Source organism: Wyeomyia smithii, chromosome 3 (assembly GCF_029784165.1).
Source record: "Wyeomyia smithii strain HCP4-BCI-WySm-NY-G18 chromosome 3, ASM2978416v1, whole genome shotgun sequence".
Classification (NCBI taxonomy): domain Eukaryota; kingdom Metazoa; phylum Arthropoda; class Insecta; order Diptera; family Culicidae; genus Wyeomyia; species Wyeomyia smithii.
Genome location: NC_073696.1, coordinates 130,862,697 through 130,875,570, shown reverse-complemented (window position 1 = coordinate 130,875,570; position 12,874 = coordinate 130,862,697). Strand labels below are relative to the sequence as shown.

The 12,874-nt window shown below is 37.8% G+C and overlaps 1 protein-coding gene across 1 annotated transcript in view; it reads right to left on the bottom strand.

Annotated features, from left to right (window-relative positions):
• The window catches only part of LOC129733283 (gamma-aminobutyric acid type B receptor subunit 1), a 212,117-nt gene that overhangs the window by 45,752 nt on the left and 153,491 nt on the right, over window positions 1–12,874 (bottom strand). The window contains exons 6-8 of the mRNA XM_055695050.1: window positions 5,362–5,527; window positions 4,499–4,748; window positions 2,522–2,671 (exon numbers count right to left, since the gene is read on the bottom strand). Of these exons, the coding sequence (XP_055551025.1) occupies window positions 2,522–2,671; window positions 4,499–4,748; window positions 5,362–5,527 (566 nt within the window). The remainder of the gene's footprint in view (window positions 1–2,521; window positions 2,672–4,498; window positions 4,749–5,361; window positions 5,528–12,874) is intronic.

Genomic DNA, 12,874 nt, shown 5'->3' with positions numbered 1-12,874 from the left:
AAAAAAAATGATCTGTGCAATATTTCAGCTCAATAGGACATGATTTGGGGTGCCTCAAAGCGCTTAAAGTTGTTATTTTTCAACCCTCGAAAACCTACCAAGGGGGAGAAGTACATGAAATTGAGAAAATCGAACCTTTTTGCCGATGCCAAATGACTTAAAAATGCATAAAACGTCGAGATATGGTGTTATCTTGAAACAAAATTTTTGACCGAAAATTTATCTTCTGGAACTTAGCCGCTACCGAAGGCTTAATATGGAATGTTCTATAACTAGCTTCTGGTCATCTTCACAACTCGTTCCAAACCAGAAGTAAATTGTTTTAATGTTCATAAGGTGCATAAGGTGATTTTGGCACGTTTCGTTTTTGGCATGGTTCAATTTTGGCACTGTTTAGCACATATTCCAAAAACCGAACGGTTTTTTTCATTCATATTTTTCAGTTTTCTGGTTTTTTCTTTAACAAATTTAAGTACAATAACCGCCGAAAGAACATTCTGATCTCTCTCCAGTTGTCGAACAACCTCCAAAAAAAAACAGTATTATGGCCCCTAATGTTGCCGAGGAGGATGGCCGGAATCGGTCAACTGGTTCCGGATACATGGCCGGAGCATGTTCCGGTAATATAATGGCCATGATCAAAGCAGTGATTAGAACCGTACCTTGCAACCAATTACTTCGGAAGATATAAAGTGTCGCCATAGGACACATGCGAACCTTTTTCGGTTGTGATCCGGAAACTTCCGGATTATTGAACCGAAACTCATCAAGCGACACCTATAAATACTTGGAATCCAAAAACTAGTCCATTGGTGGCCATATTTAGACTATAAGTCTTCATTGGCCACATGAAAAGTAAAAATATATGATGAAAAAAAAAAACGTTTGTTTTTGGCATGGTACGAACGGGGCCTGTATTTTCAATTTGATTTACATTATTGTGTGAACAAAAACTTGACTTACATTAGGGTTGTTCATTTATTTTTTACTAGGGATGGTTACAAAAACAATTAAAATGAAATTCATTGGTATTGAATAGGAAAAGGTAATAAAAGTAGGAAACATATGTCATTAACATTGTGTTACCCGCGCCATGACTAGCAGTATGTTTGAAATGGGAAACTAAAAAGAGTTAGTACAAAATATAACAGTGCATGTAACGGAGGGTTAAGAGGTTGGGTTTTTCTTTTCCTTTAAATATCACAAAATTTCATGGTTTTCGTAGTTGCCACCATCGTTACGAAAACTAGTTGGTCCATCTTTGTGATACATCAAGTATAAAATGTCGAACAGGCAAATGAGCATTTTTCCTACTAAACCACTTCAAATTTACTTTTAGTTGTGTTTGGAACCACCCTAGTAAAAAATAAATGAACCGCCCTTATGAGAATCAAGATGGAAAAACCTAATGAACATTAGAACAATTTACTTCTGGTTTGGAACGAGTTGTGAAAATGACCAGAAGCCAGAATATTCCATATTAGTCCCAGAAGGTCAGTTTTCGGTCAAAAATTTTGTTTCGAGATAACACCAGATCTCGACGTTTTGTGAATTTTCAGGTCATTTGGCATCGAAAAAAAGTTTCGATTTTCTCAATTTCATGTACTCTCCCCTTGGTAAATTTTCGAGGGTCGAAATATCACAACTATGAACGCTTTGAGGCACCCCTGAATCATGTCCAATTGTTTGTTTGTTTGTTTATTAATATGGTAGCTTAAGGTAAACCTTTTCAGACTGCTACCTCCAAATGTCACTATTGGTACAATATTTATCTTATACTGCTTATCTTCATATTATCTTAACATTCAATTTTACTACGTTCCGAAATTCGATTGAGCTGAAATTTTACACAAATCATTTTTTTGGTCCAATGATCAAAATGTAAATGGTCAGTTTTGACCCTTTTCGCTGCCACCCTGATGTGCATCCACGATATGTAAAATACATCCTCAAATACACCTTAATTAATAGTCAAAATACCCGAACACTTTACTCTAAACATCAGAAAAAAATCACGAAAATTCATTTATTTTCTGTCTTCCAGAGTAGGGTTCCCCCTTAAAAGTACCATACCCAATTAGATTTTATAGGAGAGCAATAAGAAGGAGAAGAAGAAAAAAATGTTATTGTATCCACATTCGTCGGTACAATAAAGTTAATGATTTACCAATTTTTCACCTTGTTGTAAGCCGGATGTAACTAATAAAGCTATGTTCAAATTGATTCTGCTACATCTGCCTTATATTCAGGAACGAAAAGATAAGTTGAAGCCACCGGAAATTATACATTACTGCCAGGGGGAGATAAACGTTTGTAAATTAACGGCAGATTGAGTAAAGCATTTCTTTATGCAATATTCACTGTAGCCTAAATTCAAATGAACCGCTAGTATGACTATTTATTTTTCAACGATAATCATTTACCTAATTTGTGAAACAAACACAGTTTTTTTTAAACATTGAAGCTAGAATAACGATATCTAGTAAAACAAACGGAATAATTAGTTTTCGTATATACTTACCTTGCTGCCGTCCCATTTTTCCATGTTAAACCAGGTAAGATTATCTGCTTGGGTATCATAATATCCTAATTTGTAATACTGTCCATCAATCATCTGCTCTATCTGCGTCAAAGCGATACGATCACCCTGTGAACTAAATGCGACCCATCCCTAGAATTGAAAAAAAAAGGAAAATATTTTGAAACGATAAGAAATCTGTTCTAGTAATATCAGGACTAAGAAACAATTCATAAAAACAGCATAATTGATTTTGAAATTCAATATAAAAATGATTTTTGATGATTTCTGTACCGATTTGACCAAGTGCTGAAAATATTTTACTGGTGTTCAATGAAACTTTCTGGTTGTTAGGATTTTCCTAATTACACTTATTTTTGCTTTTTTTTCTGTTTTTGTGCGAGGGAAACAAGGAACTGCACAAAATGAATCACTTAAAAAACATTTGAAACTTCACGTGTAGCTAAAAAACAATGTTTCCACAACATCATTGAGAAATCGTTTTCCGTCTGGTGGGATAGGGACCGCACAAAAAAAAATCTCGAAGCTTCATGATTCTGATTTGTAAAATACCTGTGAGAACATTTTTGAATATCTGATTGATAAACATAACTTTTTTTAAACATACGAATCTTTCCAACCTGAACTGTACAAAAGTTTTTGCAAAAAGTTTATGGTTAACCATTTTAAAAGCTGAAAAGCCTTTCTGGTTTCAATTGTGTAACTTTCTGCAAACCTCAACAACAATTCGCCAGGAAGTAGTCGAAAACTGGCCAAAGTAAGGGAAGAAAAACCGGGGTTCCGCGACCGGCAGAGGGGCCGCGAGGCTCATCTAGGGGGGCCGCGAAGCTCTTGGTAAATTTGACAAGTGATTAAAATATCTTTCTAGGTATATATCTTTATGAGAGCGGATTTTCAACTCTTCTGCATATTGGGACCAAGACGTGATACAAAATAAACTTGCAAGACGATATAAGACTGAAAAACGCAGCCTCGTATTGCAAAACTTGTATCTGAAATTCTTTTGGGGGGCGGCGAAGCTCTATGTGTTTAGCAAAAGGGGCCGCGAAACCAAAAAGGTTAGGAACCACTGTTTTTATCCTTCTTTCAGGCAACACAGGAATCTTGATCACTCCCCCCTTGACTAGACCACGAAAGTGTCATAAATGAAATTGTTTTTATATAAAATGAAAACGTTTGGTATAAAATGAAAAATAGAGGAAATGCATCTTTATTAGAATATCAATGGAATATAACGATCTTAACAACCTGACGGACAGCAATCGTATATTTACATCCATTTGGAATCAATCCAACACGTAACGTTTTATTCTAAGCAACTCACAGTATACAGTTTAATTGACAGACTAAAACCTCCAGCAATACAGTAATCGGTATGTGTAATATAGTACTGACAATTTTCCATGCAGCCGGCGACGGCTTGTAATCGACGTCATATATCATTTAAATAGGTGCTGTAATGTTTACCCCATCATAAATTATCCTTTCGACATCAATAAGGCGAACCATGTATCTGTAAGTTAGTAGATTGTTTCGACGGCAGTTGTGTGGGCCATATGAAATAACAAACATGCCATCACTTCGATCAAACAATAGCTGCCAGCCAGTAGCACTAAGTGTAACTTTAAGATAGTCCTTCGCTAGTACCGTATTTTCTCGTTTATACATCGTTCTGTTCACGCCAGGATGTACGTAAGATGGTAATATATTATGTAAATAATAATTTCGATTTTAACGCCCTGTGTTAAAGTTGGAGAAACACAAACAGATTCTAGACCTAGAGGAAATTATATGGAGAGCGTTAGCTGGCCACAGTTTTGTCATTATGTGGTTAGGCACGTACAGGTATAGAAATATTGAGCTTCTTGATACAATCCTGACCGATAGCGGTTGTCCAAACGTTACGATAAATACTGTGTGCAGAGGCAAATATGTGTTATACCGATGGCTACAACTTACCGACACTCCTAGGAACTGCGTTGAGTTCATCGCGGCATAAATGGTGTTTGCTATCTCTTTATCGGTGTAGGTAAAATCTTTCAGATTTTTCCCCACGTTCATTTTTTTTAGTTTCTGCATAGTCTTGTTGAATGCTAAGGCCACGCTCCACACAGCGTCATAGGCGAGTGGTGCTTCTTGGTAACCCTCAGGATATCGATTGTGACTGATGTCATATCCTTCCTCAATTAGTGCGTCGTTTAAGCGTTTTCTGGAAGTTTAAAAACGACACAAAAACGAATAATTTTTTTACACATTTTTATGCAAGAATATTTATATAGAGTAAATGCTTGACGTTCGGAAAGTGTGCAAGCAAACCAAATAGCTACTTAGTCAAGCCAAGTTATGCGTCTTGCGGTGGTGTAACCGGAAACGCATCTGACCGGAGATTAGAAGTTGTGGGTTCGAGTAACACCACCTGCTGGACTATATTTTTCGAACATTTCTAATTAACTCTTTCCCCAGATAGTACATTTTTCAATCATCACATCCACATTTACTGCTTGAAATAGAAATAAAAATAGCTTGACTTGCATTATAGTCATTAAAAATAAGAAGTTTCCTCAAAACAAGTTCTCAAATTTTTCGTGAAACACGTAATTTGCTGAAGATTTCTCTACGGAGCAGATTAGCGGAAACCTAGTAAAGTTGAATGTTTTTTACCAGATTTTTTAAAACGGCAATCTCTTCAATTACAATAAAACAAAAAAATATAAGTAAAGACGCGCCGAGTCGATCTGAATAAATATAAAAATTCAATACAGTGCAAGTAGAGAAATCAATAGATAAAATCATAATCACTAACCGTGTTGTTATGAACTTACCGAAAATCTTCCGATGACATTCCTGAGATGGTTTTCTGATTGTTCTGATTCCACATTAGGGCTTCGGTTGTCAGATGACCCTGTGCTGCAATTCTCATTTGTTCTTTGCTGCAAGAGATATTTTCGTTCCTGAGATTTACTTCGTACCAATTATCTTCGTACCATCCTGAAAATACATAACGCAAACGAGGCATAGTAAGCTTATGAAGCATGGTGAGGGTCATAAGTTGATGCACCATGTTTGTAGTATTCACTTTCATTTAAGTTCAACTTTTTTATGAAATAGTTCGTGTATCACAACTGCAATGTACATTTTACTACAACTCACATCATGTGCACAAAAGCTTAACTTTCGTTTTCGCGAATTCCTCTGAATATATTCGTGTGATATCTCCAAGGTTAAAAGACATATTTTAATTGATTTGTAACATATGAAACACATTTTAAAATGTTAATGAAACCGAGAAGAGAACTTTATTTTTGTATTTTAGCGACATCATAGACCAATTATATACGGGCTAAAAGTTTACATAACATTTAAAAGGAGAAACACATTTCTTAATTTCCAAAACTCATTTATTACTATATGCGGTATCGACTAAAACAGCTAAGCATATACGAGATAGCAAATCGAATTATGAAACATAATTATGCAACCAAGCCTATGCAACTTTTTGTTGTGTGTTTCGTCACAGTTTTAAAAGGAAGAATATTTTATCCACCGTTTCTTAATGTCTTACAAACTATATCTGTTTCCGAGAATCATCTTGCAACAGCTGTAGAACGCAGAAAATATGCTATGAAGGGCAAGATTATGTGCAAACAAACCATGATAACATGCAAACAAAACATAGAATTGCTGTGTCAATCCAGAGCGTAGCAGTGTGTTACATTGTTCAAATGTTAAAGTGCTGTTCCGAAGCACTTATATTGTAAAAAACTGCTACTACAGTTCATAATGTTGTCGAAACATTTAATGATATTATGTCAAAACCTTACAATAAAAGGTCAATAGGTTGGGAGACTAGTCATTTCTAGCCTTCTCTGCACAGATAATCGATTAAATTCAAGATCAATAGCAAAGAAAGATTTTTCGTAAGCTGCTCATTAAAACTATTCAAAGAAATTTTACTTTATTTTAGAAGGCCATGTCATGCATTTGGTATGATAAGCTAGGAATAATCTATTGTTAATTGCTCCAACCGGGCGAAAACCGCATTGTAAAGTTCTACAGATGTCAATTGATGCGTTTGAGCCAGACACTAAAGAAAAAATGTCCAGAATTTGAAGATCGACACAACAAAGTGATTTTGTTCCGCGATAATGCCAGGCCTGATGTTTCAAAAGTTAGAAGCGCTGAAATGGGATGTTCTGTCTTACCCGCCATATCCACCAGACATCGCTTCATCCTATAAACACAACCAGACAAACGGTCAGTGCCTCAAACTTTGTTATCATGGTGGACGAGGATCATTAATGATAACTTTGTCTACAAATCCATAACCTACATGGAAGCGTTTCTTATAAAGGTGGCTCTGAATCTCCTGGAGAAACATGAATATATTTCGTTGATCGGAACCAATCTACTATAAAGCTAAATGAATTGAAATCCATTATTGCTGCCGACTAAAAAACTATGAGCATTATCGTGGTTATAATGGCGTAATCTTCGCCACATCCGTGTGCTTACTGTGAAAAAAAGTAGGAAGGAGCTGGTGCTGAAATGTGAAATAACAAAATACACAGAAAACATAGTTGATACTATTAGGGAAAACTGTACTGATGGAAATGATGAAAAAAGTAATTAATGCGCAGCTGTATCCATTCTCCTTTGACTTCTGGAACAGACGATGGCCATATTTTGGATATTTGTTCTCCGCCTCCACTTTATATAACACTTGGCTTCAGGGTTGCCACACGGTTCAGGCAAAATGTAATTGTAGCAATCTGGAAATCATCTGGCAGTTTATTCGAGACACAAAGGGTCGTTATTTTGGATCAAATTTTTGAGGTATGCAACATTCCATGTGGCAAAACTTCAAACTTTTGTGTAAAACTTGACGTGATTACAAGGTGAACGAACTGTGGAAAAAATTGGCTCATTGTCAAATATCTGAAAGTTTTTGCGGTTTGGCTGGCGCGCAATCAGAAATCTGTCAAAGCCAGCGTAATGACAACCATTAATGCCAAGCAGTCGAGGAGCAGAACTCAGATTGGACAAGATTGTAGGCTCAAAACGCACATGTCCGTCAATTTTCTGGGCTACTTCTGTCTAATCAGCGCTGCAAATGCAATGCAGGCGGAATAATGATAATCTGGTGGGCTACTTTATTGTAGGTATAAGTTTTATTCATATTGTCTAATTACTAAACCCAGCAAACAATTGGGTGCATATTTCTCGCATTCAACTCTGTTAAGGGGTAATATCCACCAAAAAAAATTTTTTTTAAATATTTCTGAACATTGCAAAATGGATACTGTTAAGAAAAAAATCATATTTTTCGTTTCAAACAATGTTTCACCCCATTTGCTTTTGAACGGCCATGCGCCTCCACTAAACTCATGTTGTTTGTTGGAATGCACATGTTTTCTAACTTTGCAATAAATTATCTAAGTTAAAATATAGTAACAGTCTTGAAGAGGCAGTTGCAAAGAAAAATTTAAGTACGTTTATCGTCTAAATTTGAGATGCCGCGCCGTTTACAAGGGCTCCTGATGCAGCCATAAGAGTTTACGCAGTTTATTATCATCAATCATCGAACAAATACACTCTTTTGGATATGATCATCAAATAGATGAAACGATACGGATTTGTGAATCACGCCGGATAACGGCAAATAATAATAAAAATACTTGACAATCAATCAAAATACGCCTTTCTTATTTTTCAGGAGAAGTACCGTCATTTCCTTCGTTGGAGTGTCCTGTAGCAAAACAGTTTGGGCCTATATAATGTGGATGCTTTTCATAGAATCGTCAAAACTTTAAATGTACTGTTGTGCGGGGCTTGTTTTGACTTGCGGTGGTACTTTGGACACCTCATTTTCATTAAGTTTTTTTGCAGCAATACATTTTCAACATGTACGTTATCTTCTACATGTTGATAAACGATTTCAATGTACGAGGTCTACCGAAAGGCCAATAATTCTGAAAATGAACTATAGTTTTCGGCATGCATTCGAGGGCCATTTTACGAAAAAAAATTTAATCAAGTTTAGTAATACAAAAAATGCATTTTTGTACAGAATTGATTTTTTAATTTTTCAAAGTAGCTCCTAGCCGGAATCAACAAACAACTTTTTGACAGCTAAGTCAACTTAAAATTATGGGAAGTTTACTCTTTTAAGTTGTTTAAGTGCAAACCAACCAAAACGTGGGTACCAGAATCGCTGGTACCAAAGTCAATGAGTGAAATATAACAAATGAATGAAGTTTGGCAGTCACACGAGCCCCTTGATGGCAAACGAAGAAGTCTTGCCCCTTGATGGCAAACGTAGAAGTCTTGCTTGAGACAATGGCAATGCCATTAGAACACCTCGAGAGATCACCAATAGAACAAGCGGATAAAAATATTACAAGCTTAAATTTCTGTTGCAGTTCCTATGAGCAATACGCAAACATGTCAGACGAGCTCAAAGAATTATTCAGTCGAGCGCAAGCTATACCCGGTACAGAGAGGTTTCTTTCTTCCATTCCTTTTCGCACAATCAAAATATGAGCAAAAATTATTTAAAAGAAAAAAAAAACATAAATAGGCACCTTCTTCAATTAAACGGATAAAAAAGATGAATGAAAAATTGGCGATTTAACGCAAAACTAATAACGACAGTGCGACTTTTGCATTTGAGCTCTGGAACTAAGAAAACGATGATAGATTCAATTTTTAAACAAGGCTGATATACACAGGAGACTATTTTTCTTGTGACAGTTGCGTAAAATGAATGTTCTTGACGTCAATAACAATGCAACTGCTTAAAAATTTAATGCTGAATCCATGGGCGCAACTAAGGAAAATTTCTAGGGGGGGCTAGTTTTCATACACTTCATTTAAAAAAATAGGAAAAAGAGTTACAATGCGCCTATTTAAAAACGCATAAAGTAGTGTCGTAACAGAAGACAAAATCACTTTAATCGGGAATAAATCTCGGTAGATGTATTGAATATCTTGATCATCTCTTTCAGCTGACACTGATTCGATATTGAGGCGAACTAGGTTTAGTAAACGGCTGGGCAGTGCGTACCAGCAGTACACCCGTGCTAGTCGGCATAAAATAGATCCCAGTGTGGTCCAAGGCATAATGCCATATTCTTAACTCCACGTGTAACCGACTGGAATACGAGCAACCATGAGAAGGTTGGGGAACTGGTGGGAACTTAGTAAAGCAGCATGCTAAAATAAACATACTACGAACAATCAAGAATTGAAAACGAACCGGAATTACCCGCAATGATCTAGTGACGAAATAAGGCCGACGATTAGAAGCACGGTACATGTAACAGTAGATCGCTTAACGCCTCGGATGCCGACCGGATCCTGCTGGATCAGCTAGAACTTCACCAGTTCGGCACCGTTGCGCTCCAGGAGCTTTACCGAAAAGGAGAGAAGGTACGGCGAATTCGTGGCCGCAGGGCACAATTTTACCAGAGCGACGGCACAAACAATGAGCTGGGTACCGGTTTTATAGTGCTGGGCAGGATGCAGAGTCGTGCGATCAAGTGGCAGGCGTTCAGCGACACGTTGTGTTTGTTGAGAATAAAAGGCTGGCTCTACAACTACACCATCCTCAATGCCTACTGCCCTCTCGAAGGACGTCCCGATATAGAGAAAAAAACGTTCTACGCACAGCTGGGGAAACTCTACGATAGCTGCTCGCGTAGAGACATCAAGATCGTCATTGTGGACATGAACGCTCAGGTCGGTAGGGAAAACATATATAAGCCGGTGATTAGCCCGCACAGCCTGCACACCGTCACGAACGACAACGGCCAGGGATGTGTCAACTTCGCAGCTTCCCGCAGCTTCCCGCAGACGCAGTCCGCAGAACCCGCTTTCCCCAAAAAGACATCCACGAAACCACCTGGAGATCACCTGACCAACGTACAACAAACCAAACTGACCATGTTCTCATCGACGGCTCTCTGGTGGGGGTATTGGCATGACCACTTCGATCGAGTCTAGTGCGACGAAGTAAAAAGTTGACGATGTAGCTGATACGACCGGTAGTTCTCTACGGAATCGATACATCAACGCTTCTGGCCTCAACGCTTGGAGTTTTCGAACAGAAGGTGCTGCGGACTATCTATTATGGAGTACAGACAGACGACGGATAATGGCGACAGTGCATGAACCATGAGCTGCATGCGCTACTTGGAGAGAACCCCGTTGCACAGCTGGCGAAAGCCAATAGGTTGCGGTGGGCCGGTCGCGTCGTAAGGATGCCGGACGATGATTTTGTGAAATCACTTCTCTTCAGCAACCCTGTGGACAAGGGGACGCAGCGTGCGCGATGGCTCGACCAGATCGAAAGAGACTTGCGGGTGATGAGACGTCAGAGGAACTGGCGAAACACAGCCCTAAACCGAGCAGCATGGCAACAACTCCTTGATACAGCATGAGCCACCACGGCACTCGTCTTATTAGTAAGGTAAGTAAGAGAGTTAGGTTTGAGAATCGATCCTGGGCACAGTACTAGTTCTCAGCCAATGAATGATGACTCCTCAATTTGTGTTGATTTTGATGCTCTGATAGGAAGTATGGGACGTATTTATATTGACTACAGTTATTCTCTGGGAAATTCTAGGGGGGGCTGTAGCCCCCCTTAGCCCCCCCGTAGTTGCGCCCATGGCTGAATCTAATAGACTGACCAAGAAAATATACATGAAACCCAAACCATATGAGATCCGGTTTTTGTTCATAATTTTCGCTTATTTCGAACTCCATTGCAAAAGCTATTGGAGCGAGTAACAAATACACTAAGAAAAATCTTACCGCAACATTTTATGAAGCGAAATGTTTTTTTCAACATCCACATGATATTTCGTGATGCATGATGTAGAGATGGTCGGGTTTGGTTTTTTTCAACTCTACTTTTTTTTCGGTTGAAACCCGAACCCGACCCGAACCCGAAACTTTTTTTTCGATCAGTGATTGGGTCTAAATATAAATGCAAATGTTTTATTGAATATCGCTGATACCGTACTGTTATTCGTTGATTAGAAGCAAAGAGTGCTGGACACACAGAAGTTTTTGTTGAATTTTTTTTCTCCCTAATAGTAGTTTGAGGCAACTTAATTCTTTATAAAAAAAAGAGTTAAAACAGATCTAAAATGAACTTTTTTTGTAGCTATAATTCTGGAGTACTTTGTGATGCGGTCGTATGTCTAAACGTAAACAAAACGAGTAAGAGATGATTTGTGCTTGTGAAGTACAAGGGATATAACTCTCACTCGTTTTGTTTACGTTTAGATATACGACCTTACCACAAAGTAGTCGAGAATTCATGTTTATTTTCAGTGTAGGATCTCAATGCTTGAAAATAGCATCAATTCTAACAGCATAACATTTCCGTTGCTTGTTTGGGTGCTTAATTTGTCTATACTTTAATCTGTGAATGTTTCCACCCTTAATTTTAGAGCCTTGCTTCAAAAGCCAACGTTGTACCGAAGAGGTATGTCACCATGACATTGTGCACCATTCAGCCAGCACTGACTGAGTTGTAAATAGTTTTATCCAAGCGAAAGAAAGAACGGTATGTTTTGTTATTTATCAGAAAGGAGCACCGAATAAACTACACCAGCCTGCCGTGCACAAAGAACGGCTGGAATGCCAATTTGGTCTGACTGTATAAGGCCAAGGTTATGCTCCATTCAAAAGAACCAATAGTCAGGCACTTGCATATGAATTCTTCAGCTGCAGTTTTGATGCGAATCGTAAGCGAAAAACGATGTACTTCGGAACCGTGTACATATAAATAGATGCATGATTTTTTTTGTAAATTCAGGCACCATTTTATTGAACTAGAAAAATTACGCCCTTACATTCGCTAGCCGCGCTAGGTTTTAGTCTTTGTGTATCGCACACTTGCTAACGCTAATTGTTCTCAGATTATAAATAACCCATAAAATGCTTCATTCATAGTTGAAATGAGTTTATAAAAGTGAAATTTTACACTTGTTGCACATGTTTCTTGAAAAACACTACTGTATGTACCAGTATGTATTGCGGATAAACAGGTATGCGTTTGGATGCCATTTTAAATATTATTATCTACAACTATCGCGAAGACTTCACACCGTTCAAATACACCGTTCTGGTGCTAAAAATATTTGCATTTATCTTTACCGTCGTGCGGGATTTCTTTTGACATGCGGGGCTATTCTGGACATTTCAGTTTTATGATGTTTTTTTTTCAGCGAAACTACATCTTAAACTTATACATTATCTACTACAAGTTGATAAAACAATGTATTTTGCACCATATTTCATAAACTGTTCTCAAAAATCACTTGTTCG